The sequence below is a fragment of the Manis javanica genome, chromosome 15, assembly GCF_040802235.1.
Source record: "Manis javanica isolate MJ-LG chromosome 15, MJ_LKY, whole genome shotgun sequence".
Taxonomy (NCBI): domain Eukaryota; kingdom Metazoa; phylum Chordata; class Mammalia; order Pholidota; family Manidae; genus Manis; species Manis javanica.
Genome location: NC_133170.1, coordinates 84082603 through 84101280, shown reverse-complemented (window position 1 = coordinate 84101280; position 18678 = coordinate 84082603). Strand labels below are relative to the sequence as shown.

Genomic DNA, 18678 nt, shown 5'->3' with positions numbered 1-18678 from the left:
TGTTTGCTTCTAGGAAGGAGTTCATACTTTTAGTTCCTTAATCCATTATTCCCTCTGATCGCACCTTGTTGCTAGCATTTAACAAATTGGCATTGTCATTTTTTTTAGTCATCTTTTTTGTGGCTCTCCAAAACCTCTTTTAAAATCATTTGCCACTCTCCAGTACTCCAAGCCCTTCCCAAACAGTCTTAGTGAAAGAATTTTGCCTCTGAACTAATAGGCCACTTTTAGGTTGAACTGTCACCTGTCTCCTGTCTCCTTTGTGGATTCTTCTAAGATGTTGCTCTTAGAAAGAAAGGAAGGAAAAGGGAAAATGCTGAATTTCTTTCTTGTCTAAGAGAAGGTCTCATGTAGTATAGTATTCTAACCATATTGTTCTGAGAGAAGGCTTCCCCAAACCTGTGGTCTTCATGATGAGATCTTGCTATAGTCATTCTTCTAAATCCCAGGATTGTAGGGCTTTCTTAATAATACACTTCAGTGGTTCCCAGACTTCAAGAAAATTGGCTGTTTCCCAGGTTTGAACATTTCCTACCCCTTCTCTCAGCCCACTTTCCTTTGTTGAGTTTCTTTCTAACTCCTTCTAGATAATTGTTTCCCTTTAATGAATATTTGAGTGTTTATTTTGTGCCAGGACTGCGCTAGGCTTTTGGGAGAAATCGGTGTGAACAAAATAGACAAAAAATAGACTAAAAAACAAAACAGAACTTCTCCAGTAGAAGGAGCTGATAGTCCAGTGGAGAAAGATAGTAAATATAGTAAGTACATAATTCTCTGGTGAAGTAAAAAGTAATATTATTAAATTAGGGAAAATATAATAGAGCAGGATCATAGGTTTGAATGTTGGGTAGGTAGGAGTGTTGTAATTTTAGGGTGGCCAGAGAAAAGATAAGTTTGGACATGAAGATGAAGGAGATAGAAGTGTTAGAGAATATCTGGAAGACAAGAGTTTCAGGTGGAGCCTCTACACTGAGCAGCCTGCACTGTGGCTTGGAATGAATGAATGTTAGAATAGTGGAAGAAGAGGTGAGAGAGTTAGCAATAGTGGAAAGGTAGTGACGGTCTGTGATTCTTTGATTTTTCTCTCATTCCATTTTGTAGAAACAGTCATGTCTTTTGACAAAGAACAACCTTGGTTTAATAAATTGTTACTTTTCTAGACTCTCAGGCTAGATTAGACACAATTTTTGCACTGTTCTACCATCCTGTGCTTATTTATGAAAAAACATTTGTCAAAAATACTTACGAAAAAACTGTTTTTCTTTAACTTACTGTAGTTTTAAGGATCCTGTCAGGCTCCCATTTCTCCAAGGATCTGTGTTAATGAGCATTTAATTCTAAGGCAGCAAATATGTGGGGTTAATGGAGGAGACGGGAGGAAGACTGGTGGGGAAGGACCGAGTGTGCTGTGGGTGGGGAGAGTGAGTGGGTTGGAACAAGAATTTGGAAGAGTAGTAGCTGGGTGAAAAGAATCAGAGCAAGGGAAGTTGGTGAGGACAGGTACCAGAGAAGTCATGGTGGCCTAAACTTTCAAAGTTACTCAAGAAGGACGGTTGCCTGATAAAAGCTGGTGTGTGGTCATAACAAAGACCTATTAAAAGGATCATTTAAATGCACAGGAATAACCTGGGAGGTGTGCCATCACCACTGTCTTCCCAGCTGTCTTTGGAGAGAAACCTCCTTCACTCCTCCCACAGACCTTGGCACTTTCCTCGGATGTGGGTATGAAGTGATTTTTGAGGACTAGCCCCTTACTTAGATCTAGTAGGTCTTGGCATGTCCAACCTCCTCAATACCAATGTCTTAAGATTCTGGCAAACTGTAGAAAATAGGGACACTAGAGGAGAAGAGATAGGAAAATCCCCATGGTCTAATGTGTTACTCTTGTTCTAAATGAATTACTTCATTAACTTACTTGTCTTACGTCTGATTGCCTGCTCTTAACTTTTCACCTTGAATGATTGGCTGGATGGAAAGTTAATCAGGATAGTCAACAGCTAAAAATCCTACCAACATCAGTTGGATTCAAGTTTAGCAATGTTAGTGGAACCCGGTTTATTTATTTATTTATTTTAAACAACAGGCATTTATTTTTCATAGATTTGGAAGCCGGCAAGTCCAAGATCAACGTGCTAGCTGATTTGGTTCCCCAGTGAGGGCTCTCTTCCTAGATTGCAAGTAGTCACTTTCTTGCTGTGTCCTCACATGGTGGAGAGTAGAGAGGAAGGCAGGTCCTTTGATGTCTCTTAGCGTTAATCCCGTCGTGAGGGCCTCACACTCATCATCTTATCTAAATTTAATTACCCCCTAAAGTCCCCATCTCCAGATACCAAGTTGGTGGTTAGGGCTTCAACATATGAGTTTTAGATTGGAGGGGACACAGTTTAATCCATACCATAACTAAAATATATTCTATAGAATTGGAGGAATCATTTAACATGTAGGACTAGAGAGGAGTGAAACAATTACAATGGTGTTTTTAAAGTTCATCTGGTGGTGATACACAGTACAATTTGAAGGACAAACAAGACAGCTACCAGTTTAGAGCCTAATACAGATGTACAAACATGAAGTAACCAGTGGACTTAAACTGGTTTAAGTTGGGGGGGAGGTGCTTTAATAGGAATGGAAATGAAAAGTATGACTAATGAAATGAAAATCAGAATGACTAATGCTTTAAAAAGTTATTTAGAATCTTAAGTTTCTGTGAATAATTTGATGGGAGCTGGGGAAGGTTTGAATAGATTTTATAAAATAGAAGAGAGTAAAAATGAATCCCATGAGTCTCTTTTATCCTTAGAGACTAAGTGGGTAATAGCACCATCATCTGAAAAGGACGTGCATTAAGTCAGAGTTCTAGTGGGCAGAGCACAGAACTAGAATTCAGGAATTAAGTATTTTAGTTCTAATTCTGAAGATTCTGCATATAAGTTTAGGAAAATAATAACCTTTTCTAGGTTTTAAAAGTCCACCCCCAGATAATCCTGATGGTCCATATTCGTTGTAGAATTACAGTAAAAATCCCATAAAATCCTGCCAAAAATCCCATAAAAAGAAGCCTCACAGTAAGCCTGCCTTTGTCTGCCTTGACTCTGGCCCTCTCCTCCCTTGGAGTGTATTCAGATAAAACTTTCATTCGGCTTTGCTACTGTGTCTTTCCCTTTCAGTTCTTTGTTGCAGTGGGACAAGAACTGGAGGAGAACAAACTCAACATGTAACGTCTTAAAGTGCCTACATATTTCTAGACTAAAACCAATGCTTTTCAAACCACTAGTAGTGACCCACTGATGAGTCATAATCGATTTTGTGGGTCATGGTCAATTTAAGAGAAATGAAATAGAAAATAATTAAAATAAGCATCCCATTTAAGTAAAGGCAATTATTATTTATATGTGTTTGTGTAGTGAGACTCCACATAGTTGTTTCTATTTTTACTATGGGTTGTGGTTAAAAAATGTTTGTAAAAAGTTACCTTTAAATCCTTTATTGGCCTACAGAATTTCTGACATGACAAGATTCTGAGACTAAATTCATAGAAAGCATGAAATTAATGGAGCATAATCTGCTTTACAAATAAAGGTTATTAATTAGAGTTACCATTTATTAATTAATTTAACAAATTCTATATTTATTACATTCCCATGTTATGCCAGCACTGTTCTTTGTGCAGAGGATACAGCAGTTAACAAAAGACAATTCCTTCCCTTTGGAGTTTACATTTTACTGGATACACAATAGAAAAGAATCAAGATAAAGTTTATACTATATTAGATGGTGATAAGGGCTTGAAGGTGAAAGAGAAGGGGAGATTGGGGATGTGAATTAGAGTTTGGTTGGAGTATTTGAGACGCTCTCTGAGAAGATGACTTGGGACAGAATCCCGAAGGTGGCAAGGAGCCAGCCCTGCAGGTTTTGCATGATGAGCATTCATATTAGACAGATAGCGAATACAAGGGCCCTAAGCAAGGTAAAGTGTTTCATGTGTTCAGGAAATTGCAAGGAGGTTAGTGTGGTTAGAGTGAAGTAGATGGGGGAGAGGAGTATGAGATTCCTGCAGGGTGGTATGTGGGGTTGGAGGCATTGAAAGACTTGGCCTTTTACTGAGTGAACCAGAAAGCCATTTGAGGGTTTTGAGCTTAATGGTGATATAATATGATTTCTTTAACAGAAGTACTTCACCTGCCATGTGGAGAAGACACTGAGGTGGGGTGAGGGAGGAAGCACTGTTGGACTTAAGTTCAGTGGGGAAGTCAGAATTGGAGAAATTTAGGAGAGACATCAGTGAATGGATTATAATTAAAGCCTCAGTTGGGATGAGGTTATCAAGAGAGCTCATTTTCTGTTTTCTAGGCATGTGCTAAACACCTGACATTGATTTATGTTATTTTGTAAAATGACTGTGTAAGTACCCTTAGTCTATTCTTAAATATGATACTTTTCTATATTAATATTTATGAAGTTAACATGTATGAACCAATTGAGATATGTGCATTTACTATAAATTTCTCTCCAGCTCTACTACAAAACAAACTGCCATTTAATAGTTGGTGCCCACCCCCCCCCAGTACACAAGCATATATTCTATATTAGTATCAGGAAAGAACACAAGTGGTCAAAACCTTCTAAGAATGGTAACATATTAACTGACTCTCTTGTCAGACAATGAGTACTTGCTATGATGACAGACTGTTCTGAGTCTAGGAATACTGGGGAAAGATAGGCCTTTCAAGAAATTCACCTAATTCTTACAGAAGCTCAGAGGAACCAGGGATAGCATCCTAGTGTTCTGAACTGAGTCATGACGGCCAAGTGAGGAAGGGGTGGCGGTTAGATGTGTGCAGAGCATTTCAGGCATAGGAAACTTGTACAGTGATGAAAATCTATTTAAGTACTTCAGCATGGTGTGTGTGCGTGCGTGCGTGCGTGCGTGCATGTGTGTGCTGTGTGCTCAAGCATGCTGGAGTTTGGTGGAGGTGGGGTGGGGGAAGCAGAGAAGGGAGGGAAAGGGGAGTACTGAAAAAAAAATCATGACTCTTACATGTAAAAGGATTTTAGTTTAATCTTGAAAGCCATATTGAAAGGTTTTTAGCAAAGAGATGACAAAAACAATTGCTTGTTGACAAGACCATCCTGGCAAAGGATCACTGCTTAATGAAACAGACTCATCTAGCAAGTGTTATAGAAAAATTACTGTATGCCAGACAAGACTGGGAGCCAGATGGCCATCTAGAAAGCAACTGCAGTATCTTAGCCTGCAAACGGTAGTAAGGAAGCAGTGTGGTTTGAGGGTTAAGAGGCAAAACTGTCAATTCTAGGTATATCAGATGCGGCTTAGAGCGGGGAGGCGAAAGGGAAATCTAAGAGGATTCCCAAGTTGAATAGTTTGTGCTTTTTAAAAGAGCTGTTACCTTTAAGTCTAAGAAATAAGAATATTTGCCTTTTAAGATACAGAAATACATTTAAAAGTTACAAACTTGCCGAAGATGCAGCCGGTGTGTGCCCTATTTAGAATTCCAGTTTAATCTTCTCCAACTCCAAAGCCCAGGTTTCTAAACACCACACACAGGTCTTGAACACGTGAAACACAAATACTTGTCCTTTATATATGATTTTTGCTTAGTGATTAGCTGTTGTAGTTTTTCGTAGGACAAAGTTACAATTCTTGAGTTGCATAGACTGCTAATCATAGATATTAATCTGTCATCCTCTTTGCATCTTAGTGTCCTTAATCTGTGAAATAATGATGTTTATAAGTGTTTTGGAAAGAATTAAGTAAGAAAACTCATTTTTCTGTACTTACTGATGTGCAGTGTGTTTGTACTTAGGTGGAAGTTTATATAAAGGAAGCACTGGGGCTTGTGGCCACACCCTTCAAGAGTAAAAAGAAATTAGAAAATGGAGCAACCGTGTATGTTATATGAGGAAGGACGAGAGCCAGAGCCGGAGAAGAGCATCAAAGAGACCAAACAAGTAGGTGATGAAGATGCTGAACTGATCTTTGTTGGGGTGGAACACGTAAACAAAGATGCTGAACTGATCTTTGTTGGGGTGACTTCAAATTCAAAACCAGTCGTTTCAAATATTTTGAACAGAGTCACCCCAGGTTCATGTTCAAGGAGAAAAAGGTTTGGTCATCTCAGAAAAGATGCTGCTTGCAATTTGCAGCCTTTTCATCGTGTGACCCCTACACCAGCTGCAGTGAATGTCTTGCCAGTTTCTGAATCTGACTCAAGATCAACATATAGTCCTGTTATTATTGAGCCTTTGTCTAAAGCTGATTACAAAAATAATTCACCGCGAGTCGTGCCTGATAGCTGTGCAGAGTCATGTTCTCCTGTGGTCACTTTCACCAGTTCACTGCAGCACCCAGAGGGAGTAGCACTTTCTGAGGGAGCTACGAATAAAAGTCCTTCCATATCAAAGCGACTTTCCACTTCTGAAGTAAACACTGTAAATCCCAAAAGGCCTGAGCTCAGTGATGGAATCACAGAGGGACATATTTCAGCATTGCCCCCTTCAGGCGTCTTTCATACAGTGACTACTCAGCAAAGCACACCCTCAAGCCTTGTTCAGACTTCATTAAGCCATGTTCAGGATGGAGCATCTTCTCCAACAGGTTTTCCAAAGGACAGTGTCCATTTCAGGCCTGTAAATCCTGGTAGGGAAAATAAACTGGCCAAAACAGACTTACTGGGTCTAGCAAGTCAAAATAAGACTGTTGATCCCAAGAAAGGAACTCTGATTGTGTCACTTCATGACTTTTACTACGGACAGCATAAAGGAGATGGGCAGCCCGAAAAGAAGACTCATACAACTTTCAAATGCCTCAGGTGCTTGAAAGTTCTAAAAAATGTCAAGTTTATGAATCATATGAAACATCATTTGGAACTTGAGAAGCAGAGGAATGACAGCTGGGAAGTCCACACCACCTGCCACCACTGCCACCGGCAGTTTCCCACACCCTTCCAACTGCAGTGTCACACTGAAAGAGTACACACTACCCAGGAGCTCTCCACTGTCTGTAAAATTTGTGAGTTGTCATTCGAAACAGATCAGGTTCTCTTAGAACACATGAAGGACAATCATAAGCCTGGTGAAATGCCGTATGTGTGCCAGGTTTGCAATTACAGGTCATCAGCCTTTGCTGATGTGGACGCACATTTCAGAACATGCCATGAAAACACTAAGAATTTGCTTTGTCCGTTTTGTCTCAAAATTTTCAAAACTGCAACACCGTACATGTGTCATTATAAAGGACACTGGGAAAAGAGTGTTCACCAGTGTTCCAAATGCCGGCTACAGTTTTTAACTTTCAAAGAGAAAATGGAACACAAGACCCAGTGTCATCAAATGTTTAAGAAACCTCAGCAACTAGAAGGTTTGCCTCCTGAAACAAAAGTTGTTATTCAGGTGTCGCTGGGTCCTCTGCAACCAGGATCAGTGGAAGTAGCATCCATTACTGTGAGCACGTCTGATTCTGAACCATCACCTCCCAGGTCTAAAAGTAGAGTTTCAAAAAACTCATATTAATTCTAGTTTCAGGAATTCTAAAGCAAGTATTTCAAAGTCAAAAACCCCATAAAATACAAACCATACATTATTCAATAGCATCAAAAATAGTGAAACTATTGGGTCATTTATGAATTTTTTAAAATTGAAACACAATACTGTTTGATCTGAATTTTGTGATGCTATTTAAAAATGTACTACCTAGTTTTTATGTAATTGTATCTGGCTTAACACATAAAAGGTATTTGTGTGTGTGTGTGTGTATGAGGGAGAGAAAAAGTGGAAACCTATTATTTTGGTATTTCATGTTACTTGTAAATTTGAAAGCTCTTCCTTCTATATATAGCATCCGTAGAGTTTTTTAAGTCCTTAATTTTATTTTCAACTTTTTACATGCCTCAAAGATTTCAAAATTAACTTTAGTCAGACTGGAATGGCTTTGTTATGGTGTGGTCTCACTTGCTGCTGAACTTCCAGAAGTGCCTCTGTTATACTGGTCTAGAATAATCTGGCTCTGAAAGCCTGGGTGTGGTTTGGAAGTTGAGGGGGAAGCTGTGTGTGAATGGGAACCAGAAACTGGACGGTCCTCGGTGGAGAACAGTGGTTCCTTGTCTCAGTTGAGGGAGAGGCACACATTCACCTTAGACTTGGAGCCAAGGCAGAAGGAAAACTGTCTCAGAGTATTTCTGCCTAATCCAAGAACATCCGAGGAAGCAAAACCATCAAAATGCCTATGTTTGTCTGAGGCGTCCCTACAGACATTAAACAGGTGTTGTCTGTCCAGGTGCTGAACTGGGCTAAGTTTAATTCTCTTGCTTTTAAGATGGAATGGCAGTTGTCCATGAAAAGTCAGTACAGTGGATAAAAGTAGCCCAGAGCAACTGATGGGGCTTTTATTTATGTTCTGTGTATATGTGTCTTATCCTAATTGAACATGTGAAGTTTGCAATTTTGTGTCTTGCCTGGGACATGAATGTATTAATAGTTTTTCTCACGTTGTGTGTATAATTTCCCATCTTACCAAGTTAATATTGACACACTCTTATGCACAAGAAATGTCCCATTTATTCCAGTAAGTATTAGGTCTTTAGAGTTACTGTCCTTCATCTAACCACCTGACTAGTCCGTGACTATGTTATGGTGGGACCTTATCCCTCGCCATCATCTCCAAGAGCTCTCTCACAGAACAGTCAAGTGCCTTGAGCATTGTTCCTGAGCATCAGTGGTCTTGGCTGCTTCTGTGGGTCCCCAGGGTTGAGTCTCCCTAGTTTTAGTGCCATTTCTTCTTCCTCCACCTTGGCCGAGGTACCTAGCAGCCTCTGTGTACCACTCACAGAGTCTGTGATCCTGGCTGTAGCCCTAAACCAGGAGAAATCTCTCCTTTTTTCTCTAGCTTTCTCCTCCTCTTCCTTAAAGGCACCTTATCTTTCACTGCTCCTTTCTTCCCTCCTCAATCTAGTTAAATTCCCTAAGCTTTCATAAAAAGCTGGGGAGTGATAGTCACCAAGGGCTTAGTTTCCCATTTAGAACTGGGGAGGAAGCACTACAGGTAACAAAGTAGCTGTGAGTATATTGTTTATGTTTTTGAGAGTTTTACCTTGTGTATATTCTGTTGTATTTATTTGCAAAATGCTTGACTGAATGATTGATTGCACTTTGAACATTTTACTAGGCCTTTTCAGTTAGTTTGCTTGGGCCATCGCACTTTGCTAAATACCAGCCTGAACCCCCTGTCTTCACGTGTAGAAAGTCTCTGTGTGTGTGTGTGTACGTGTTCCACTTGTTCTGGTCTCAGGTGGGATCTTCTATGTATAAACAGATGTGTAGGTTTTTGCAAACTTACCTCCCTTAATTCTGTTTCTCTGGTAAAAATATGTTTTAGTACTTTGTTTTTGTGGTTGCATAGTAATACCAAAATTGTTATTACTGTTTGCTATTTCACTAAAGTATGCTCCTAAGGAGTACAGTTTGTTATTTATTGCCAACTGTAGGTTCCGGTGATAGGTCCCTCTCTACCTCCTCTCTCTCCCATTCGCAGCAGTGCCGCCGCTCCATTTTCCCACTGGTGTACATTCCTGACACACTGGCCTTGCTCTTCCTCAAGCGAATCACATTTCTTCCCTGTCCAAAGACTTTGCAGCTGCTCTTCCTCTTAGAATGCTCTTCCCTAGGCCTGCATGGCTTGCTACCTCGCTCTGAACACTTTCATTCATTGAGCTTTACTGATGTTCTTAAAATGAAACTGACAATGAGATCCTCCTCGCCCTGCTCCCCTTTTTCCTGCTCACCCCTTAAAGGCACCTTAAGCCTCCCCACTCCTTACTTCCCTCTCCAATCTAGTTAAATTTCCTAGGGTTTCACAAAAAGCTGGGAAGAGAAGTTTTCAAGGGCTTTGCTTTTCCCTTAGATTGAGCTAGCTTGCATCAATTTCTGTGCCTGCAACCAAAAGAAAATGAATATAGTGAGTTGAGTTCTTTCAGGAGCTTTCTCTGTTATATCGATACCTCTCTATTTTTTTAAGGCAATGTCACTTTGTTTTGTTTACAAATATATTGAATATCTGTCAAGATTACTATTTTGTTATTGCTCTTTGTGAATTTCCTTGTCTATTTTGCTTGCTTGTATTTTGAGATAAAATTTATTTTATTAATGTTGCCAAAATTTGTAAGTAAAATAGTGATTATAGTAATAAAATGTGTTTTTGAAAACTGTGTTTCCTCTATATTGTCTTTTCACCAATAACATGCCATATTTTTAGTTTTATTTAAGTTTTATTTTATATCACTATGTAAGTTCTTTGCCTTCCTGCCAGTTGAGTTTATTTTTAATTTATTGCATTGGCCAGAACTTTTAAACAATGATATGTAAATGGGCTTTTGTACTTTTGGTTTTAACAAGAAATGTTTACCACTAAAGGTAATGAGTGTGCTGCTTAATTTCTATTTCTACCTTTAGAATCTTTAAAGAGAACTGTTTAATTTTATTGGGTAGTTTACAACATCTATTGAGATAATCATTTATTCGCTCTTTTCTTTACTATGCCGAGGTGTTGCTTGGCTAGATTCACAGCTTTTCTATTAGAAACCTTCCTTTCCTAAAGTAAAAATATTTCCACATGGGGTGGAATATAATCCTTCTACTCAGAATCTCATTCCCTTTCTCATTTCTAATATTGAAATGTATTTCCTCTTCCCCTCATTAGATTTGCCAGAATTTTATCCATGTTTCTCATTTACTTTTTATAAGAAACAACTCTTGGTTTATTATCCCAACTGGTTATGTGTTCTCTATTTTTGTCTTAATTCATGATATACCTTCTACTTTCTTTAGGACTGTTCTTTTTTAAAAGCTTAATTTTTTTCTTTAATAAAGGATTTAAGACTTTGCTTACCTTTGCTTACAGCTTTGTCTGAATCCCAAATATTTTATGCATATTCTGATTTTTATTAAATTTTTCATTCTTTCCACTTCTTTTTGGTGAAAGTTAATTCCAAAGACTTAAACATTTGCAGCCTGAATTAGTTTTAATTTATAGCTTACCATGAATTTAGTTTTCCTTGGAGCTTTGAGAGTGTGTGTGTCTATATACTGACATGCTTGTTATGTACACATCCTTTTCATATTACTACACGGGCTATTTTTAAAAAGATAGTTTATATTTGTATGATAAAAATATGAAATGATTTATGTCTGGAAATCTGTCCTCCTCAAAAGAACATACTATAAAAGATAAAGGTTATTACAGAAATTACTTTTTTTTCTTGTGTGCAAAATACATAAAACTCCTCCCAAGGCTCCCAAAGGTGGGAGTCTAGAATCTCATCATTCAGATTAGGAACAGATATGGATCAGGGTCCATGGGTGGTGGTCCTTATGTGCATAATATAAAATAATCATTTTAGAGTAATTCCTAGTAACAAAACTTGAAAATGTTATGGTAAAGAAAACTTGACTCCAGGGAAGACTACTACAAATGGGGTTTTGTAATAGTGGAGAGAAATTAAGCTTAACTCTGATCTCAAGGACAAAATTGGGATTTATAACCAAGGAGCAAGGAGCAGGGTGGATGTCAGTGGGCAGAAAATATCCACTTTCCTTAGTAAAGAAAGAATATCAGGGGTCAGGTGGATTCTGTCTAAACTGACTTGGCGGGATTATGGCTGAGGACAAGCAAAGGTGATAAGGCATCAAGGGTGGTGGATTTTCCCTAAGCTGACCCAGCAGGATTGTTGCTAAAACTGGATGAAACAGGCAGAAACACTGGACTAAAGACAAAGCTCAATGTTGGGAGTGTGTTATCTATTGCTGCATAACAAATCACCATGTAACGAATGTAAGATAAACTCTAGCCGAAATAAGCAGGCGAAGAGAGGCAACAAAGGGCCGGGTGGTTTATTTGAGCGCAGAGTGACATTCCGCGGTCTCCCGGGTGATGTTCTGCGGTCTGGCTATCACAGGCTGGGGAAGTCACGCTCAGCAGGGCAGGCAGCGAGTTTTTAAAGAAGGTAGGGGAAGGCAGAGCTTAGATTTACAGCGGCATGAGGATTGGCTAGCCTGAGGCACATATTTTCAGGTTGGGAGGGGGCAGCAGCTGGGGGCTTTGGCGCGTCATCGGTGTCCCCTCAGTGCCTTCAACCTTACATTCCAGCCTTTTGGTCATAATGGGCGATGACTTGATCTGGCTACTTCTGGCTGACAAGGGGCATCGGTGGTGGTGGTGGTGAGGGTTTCGTAGCATGTAGTTACATTGCTCTGACTGCAAATATCCTGCCTTGCTTTCTCCAGAGGCTCTCACCTTATTCTGTCTAAGCTTATGGTCCCTGTCTAATTTTCCCTCTACAGATAGAGACTCTACCTGCTGCCAGGGAAAAGGGGCGATGACCGCTCCGGCTGCTTCATGCTGAGAAGGGGCGCAGTAAAGGGTGCAGCTAGGTTTCTATCACTGGTCAGTTGAGAGGGCCTTGGAAGGTTGGTGCTTCTATTCTGGAAGGACAAACTTGATGAGATTAAGAATGCATGGCTGAATATGAGAACTAGAAATATGAAGAGTAATTGAGAATCGTAGCCAGGTATCATGGGGAAACTAAAATTTTGGATTGAGTTTACATTTCAATGACTAGTATTAGAATTTAGTATAGATAAGCCTGTATTATTGAAACAATACTTTTCTCTAAAATCACCCTCATTTTTATTAGAAGTAACCAGGTTAAGAAAATAAGTAACACTTGGCTTGATTATTTGCATAAGTGCAGCAAGAAGAGCAATTGATTACACAGGCTCTTTTAAATATGCTTTGCTGGAACTTACTGTAAGGAATTTCTGATTGAACTTTTAAGGGCTTCTTGAGGCCAGAAAGCCAAGCCAGACTTGCCATCAGGTTGTGCCTGCAGTACCTGTAGATTTAGGTGAATTCCTCTCTTCTTGAGGTTCCTGCACCTGCCAGGCAGTGACCTTCCTTACTCACCTGGTAAGGCTGCTGGGAACCCTGTAAGCAAGGTACCAGGCCAGTTCTTCCAACGGGCTTTGTTGGCTCTATAAAGTCAACCTTAGTTCCTTAAAGCTGTCTGTTTATATCTGAGTTCATGCACGTGTCTCTCAGGTATGACGTTCCAGTCAAAGCCTTGGTAATGTAACCAGTGTTTTTAATTAGTCCTCTTACAAGGAAAGCAGATTCTTATTGAACTTGTGCAAAAAATAAACATACTGCCATGAAATACAAAAAAGTCACTGAGAGTTTTTAAATTCTGGAGGGATCAGGTAGAGAAAAAGAAGTTTCGATTCTGCTTACAAAGGCAGTCATTTACTAAACTTTTGTCAGCTTAAGAGAAAAAGCTTAAAACACTTTCTCAACAACATTTGAAATAAAAAGCCACAAAATCATCTTCCTTAGTTTACTTAATCTTACGTAACTAATACTTGTTCTGCTGAAATCTAGTTCTTTACTAGCTTAAGAGTAATAAAACTGAGTATAGATGACAAAAGACTTACAAATGACAGTGGTTAAAGATCTGATGAGAGCTTACTGTAAGACAGTTGACATAAGGAAATTCTGATATTTCTGTAATACAAAACATTCAGTAACAAAGTTTAGCATTATTTTTTTTGACAGTGCTTTCTAGGTAATTAAGCAGGTAATTATATATCAGATAAATAAGCTAAATTAGCCAAATACTTCCTCCAATGAGAAAAAGTTCCTCTGGCATGTTCCAGGGGCCCTCTGGAAAATATCAGAGTTAACTAGAGGTAAAAGTACCTTTTTGAATTTAATTTTGGGAAGCTGTTAAAAGTTTTAAGGCACTTGCTTAAATAGAATTATAAGTTGCTGTGAAGCAATACTTATCTATTTAACCAGAATGACAACAAAATACCTCAAAGGCAAATAAAGAAGGTTACACAGTTTTAGCAAACCTTAGCTTTTAGTCCTTTTAATGTTAAGATCTCATTTTATTAAATACTCTGACAACTCATTGAGACTTGAAGCATGAGAAACTCCTTTGAAAAAACAATTAGAGAACTTTTTGAAATTTTTCAATATTAAGAGCAGACTAACAGTTAAGAAAACTTTGTCGTTTTAGTTGAAAACAAAATTCTAATTTTGCTCTGTACTTGGTACCGATATTCATTTGCTTTAATTTTATACAGCATGACCATATTAAATTCTTCTAAAAACTTTCTACAACTTTCTTTTTATATTTAGAGTTCTCTCTCTAAATAAACAGCTGTACTTTAGAACAAAGTTACTTTCTTTTATCAAGACACATTCTTTAGGATGCAGAAATGTTTTCCTTATTACTTTAAGTAGTTTTAATTAGGACTTTAAACTATTAGGTACTTTAATTTTTAGTGAACACAGAGGCAGGCTATTGTAAGCTGTTACACTAGCATTGTTTGGATTGACAAATTTAATGAACATTTTATAATTTCTGTTAACTATGAGCTTTACAACACAATCTCTCACTAAGCACAAAGTATATCTTTTTAACTCAGCAAAATTTTAAGGTTTTAGGTTACCACAAAGATTTTTAGGCTGTAGATAGGTATACACACTGTAACACACAATTAAAAAGGTGTTCACGTGCCACACTTATTTAGTTCACTCATTCATAACAACTATGCTAGATCACTTATAGGACCTTTACTGAATATCAGACAAAGCTAAGCCTTTAAGCATTTTATTCTTAAAAGATTTAGCAGATAACATCAACTTAAATGACCTTAGGTAACCTTAGGCAGCTGATCACCAACCACAAGGACATGCCCGCCTCAGCCAAACCCAAATCAGCATTAATGCTTAACATTTTTTATCAGATTTTCTGGAAGTTTCAGAATGCCCAATTTTCACAAGCACTTGTTTTTAAATCAATTTTTATTAATACCATCTGGAGGTAGGAGAATATTTTTCATTTACACACCTAGACACACAAACATAAAAACTGAGACACAACGACTACAGTCAGCAACAACCCCCACACAAAAACATATACACAGACAGACAAACCGATATAAAGACTTGAGTCACTGACACCCAATTGCCTTCCCTCTCCTCAGCTTCCTGTCCGTGGCTTCTGGAACCAGAGGGCGGGAGGTGCGTGTTCCGGTGGGGGAAGAGGGCGGTGAAGGCGGAGGGAGAGGGGGAGGGGGTGGCGCAGCCCCCGGAAGAGGAGAGCAGGAAGGCGGCGTGGCTGGGAATGCAGGACTTCAAGATGGAGGCGACATGTGCGAAGACAACGGACTTAGAGATGGTGGTGGAGAGAGGGGGAGGGGATTGCGAGCTGAGGGAGGCGGGCAACTGAGGTTCTGGCGAATCTGAAAAGGAAGAAGGACTGGGCAGAGTAAGAGGCTGACAATCCTTAACTGGAGATCGGGCCAGGAGAACCTGCGCTATAGAACACTTAACATAAAGGTCTGGGCGGGAATGCAAAGTCCAAAAAGCCTGCACATGTGGGGTTTCACTCTACTCTCCACTCCAGTGGCAATAATTGATCAAGTTGGTGAGGAGGCTAAAATTGAAAGTTCCCACGGGGCCAGTGAGATTGATTGTCCAAGGGATACTGAGGCCGGCCTCAGAGCAAAGAAAGAGTAGCTTCCATTTGCGAACTTCCCAGGACAAACATAGAGTAGCCGGATTAGAAATGAGACACCGCAGCAGGGTCTGAGCCTCTGCGTTCGAGGGCTGGTTCTCCATGTCTGCGCCACTTCCTAACTAATCCCGCTGAGAGGAGCGCCCAGCGTCCCAAGCGTGCCAAGTCAGGGGAGACGGCCTGGGAGCCTGGGTGAGGGACATCTCCCCCACCACAGGGCCAGGGGCGGGCCGGATGCCCAAGGGACCGGATGCCCCCACCTGGACATACGTACGATTTCTAATGGACCAGGTGAAATGGAGTTAGGAAGGGAAGCAGACCGGGGGAAACTGAGGGACTCACCAGAAAATAGTCCACGCAGCGGAGAGCAGGCTGAGGTCCTGGGTCGGGGAAGGAGGGGGTGGGGCCACTTGTGGCCGGTCGGGGCTCTATGCTCACGCTCCTTCCTGTGTTTTGGCACCAAATGTAAGATAAATTCTAGCCGAAATAAGCAGGCGAAGAGGGGCAACAAAGGGCCAGGTAGTTTATTTGAACGCAAATTCCCGGGTGATGTTCTGCGGTCTCCCGGGTGATGTTCCGCGTCTGGCTATCACAGGCCGGGGAAGTCACGCTCAGCAGGGCAGGCAGCGAGTTTTTAAAGAAGGTAGGAGGAGGCAGAGCTTAAATTTACAGTGGCACGAGGATTGGCTAGCCTGAGGCACATATTGTCAGGTTGGGAGCGGGCAGCAGCCGGGGGCTTTGGCACGTCATCAGTGTCTGATGTGCTCCCCCCTCCCTGCAGTGCCTTCAACCTTACAACAAGCAGCTTAAAAACATTTTTTATGCTGTTTCTGAGAGTTAGGAATTCAGGAGCAACTTAGCTGGCTGTTCAGGCTCAGTGTACCATAAGGCTGCAGTCACCTGAAGGCTTGCCTGTGGCTGGAGGATCTGCCTCCCAGTTGGCTCGCTCACATGGCTCTTGACAGCAGATGAGTTCCTTGCTGTCTCAGGGAGAGAGTCTCAGTCCCTCCATGTGGGCCCCTCTGCTGGGCTTGAGCGCTCTTAAAACATGACTGAACTGGCTTCTGGAGTGAGCGCCGAGGGACTGAGCAAGTGGCCGCACTGCCTTTTATGCCTGTAACTCCTGGAGAAAACCCTGGGGCAAAATACCTTTGAAACCAAAATCGGTCAAAGGGAGAAATAAAGTGGGAGAAACTCATTTTTTGCTTATGAGCAGTGGTCCACTTTTGCTCTCCCGTATCTCTTGTGACCCAACCCCACTGCAGGAAAAAGGGCCCTACCCAGCCTTTCCTGTCCAGATATGCCCTTGCTGGCCCCTAATTACCTATTGATATGGAGATGAACTACTTCTCACCATACCTTGGAAGCACCTATTGATATGGAGATGCACTAAGGCCAGGTGAGAGATTCTGGAAAAATGCAATTTTACCCACAATGACTTAGCTTTGGCATTTCATTTCATCATTTCCATAATATTCCATTCATAAGAAGTGAGCCTCTTAAGTCCAGCCCACATACCAAGGAAAGGGTAATTAAGCTCCACCATTGAAGGGAAGAATTTGTGGACAGAATTTAAAACCACCAGACTATATACTCTGGTCATAAATTATTTGCATACCTCCAGTGTGTAAAATATATTTGCCTCCTCCCAAGACCCCTAAAAGTTGAAGTTCAGAATCTCATCATCTAAATCAGGTACAGTTGTGGATCAGGGTACTTGGGTGTGTTCCTTATGTGCAGTATCTCAAGTACAGTTCCTCTAGATGTGAAGACCTGTAAAGAGCTGGGTCACCTGCTGCCTACATCCACACCCATCATTCAGTGGTAGGACTGGCATAGGAACCTTCATAGACACTCTTGTCAGAAAGGGGGTAAGAGTCACTAGTCAGCGGCAGTTATGAAATCCTACCAGATAAATGTTGGCAGTTCATTGATTAGGACTCAAGGCCTAGAAATTATCTGCTTTGATTTCTGGATTCTTGATTCTGCCCTATGACATGCTTCATTTTCAATGAAAGATAGTGCATGGTTACAGCTAAATAGTTTCCTCAGTCTGCTTTCCTGCTTGTAGTGATAAGGAAAATAGCATTTTTCAACATGGCCAATAGGGCTAACAGGAGAATCTCAGTGCCCCACCTTGGGACCCTTCTGGGTTCTGCCCTGCTTGCCGCATGCGCCAAACTATCATGTATATGGAAGTAGAAAAGTATAAATCACTCCCCTTTCCTGGCTCAGGGCTCAGACCTTTGGAGATCACTCTCTTCTGAGCCCGCGGGTGTGAAGTAAACCTCCCACCCTCCAATACCTCCGAATGCTGCTTGGTTCTTCCGTCGGGCGATCCTGCCCAGGTTCCGTAACAGAAGGGAGATGTCCAAAGTTCTTTTCTCATTTTGTACTCTCTTAGGTCCTTTCAGTCCAAGCTAGGGACGTATCTATAAATACATTCTCTTGAAAACTTTGTCTTGTAATCTTATTGGCGTTCATGCCAAAGAACTCCATTCCAAAATCATAGCCACATCTCTTCAAGATAACGCCTGCTTCTGTGTTGTAGAAGCCCTGTGTTATGATCGAGGTGACCCCTGAGGCAGACCGTGAAACTCTCTGGACGACCTTGGCCTGACAGATGATGCTCTGGAGCATCACCCTCGATCTTTCTGAGCTTTAATAAAGAATCTTGCAGTCCCACTCCTATCTTTAGACACCTTTCTTCCGTGCTCCAGATGTGATCTTTGCTTGGTAGCCATTCATTTTAACATGTTTTGCCATCTGAAGATACTGGAAAATTTAAAGGTCGCAAGTTCTGGCTCCTTTTTTGTTTAACAGCCCTTCCCTTAGTTTTCAAATTTCCCTTCACATTGTAGTACAAGCAGCAAAAAGAAACCAGGCAGCACTTTGTGCTGTCTGGCTGGAAATCTGCTTAGCTAGATCACCCAATTAGATACATTTTCCACTTTCAGCCATTTAGGTACATTTTCTACTTTTCATATAACTGCCAGTGACAGTGTTACTAAACTTTCTCAATCTTCTAACAACATGTTCCTCACTTCCTTCTGAGCCACCCTGGAGGCTTCTCAAAGTCCAGCTGCTT

The 18678-nt window shown here is 40.7% G+C and overlaps 1 protein-coding gene and 1 gene segment (V, D, J or C); one reads left to right on the top strand and one right to left on the bottom strand.

The window, feature by feature from the left end:
* The window catches only part of LOC108386584 (zinc finger protein 280B), a 135413-nt gene that overhangs the window by 18350 nt on the left and 98385 nt on the right, over nucleotides 1-18678 (top strand). For 2 of the 5 annotated variants that reach the window (XM_036993124.2, XM_073222656.1), the window contains exon 2: nucleotides 5826-7584. The exons of the other annotated variants lie outside the window; for them this stretch is intronic. In XM_036993124.2, coding sequence (XP_036849019.2) covers nucleotides 5896-7530 — 1635 coding nt within the window. In that variant the 5' untranslated portion in view covers nucleotides 5826-5895 and the 3' untranslated portion in view covers nucleotides 7531-7584. Of the gene's footprint in view, nucleotides 1-5825; nucleotides 7585-18678 lie in introns of those variants that run through there. 5 annotated transcript variants of the gene reach the window in all.
* Nucleotides 1-18678, bottom strand: part of LOC108383606 (immunoglobulin lambda variable 1-40-like) — a 178626-nt gene that overhangs the window by 120935 nt on the left and 39013 nt on the right.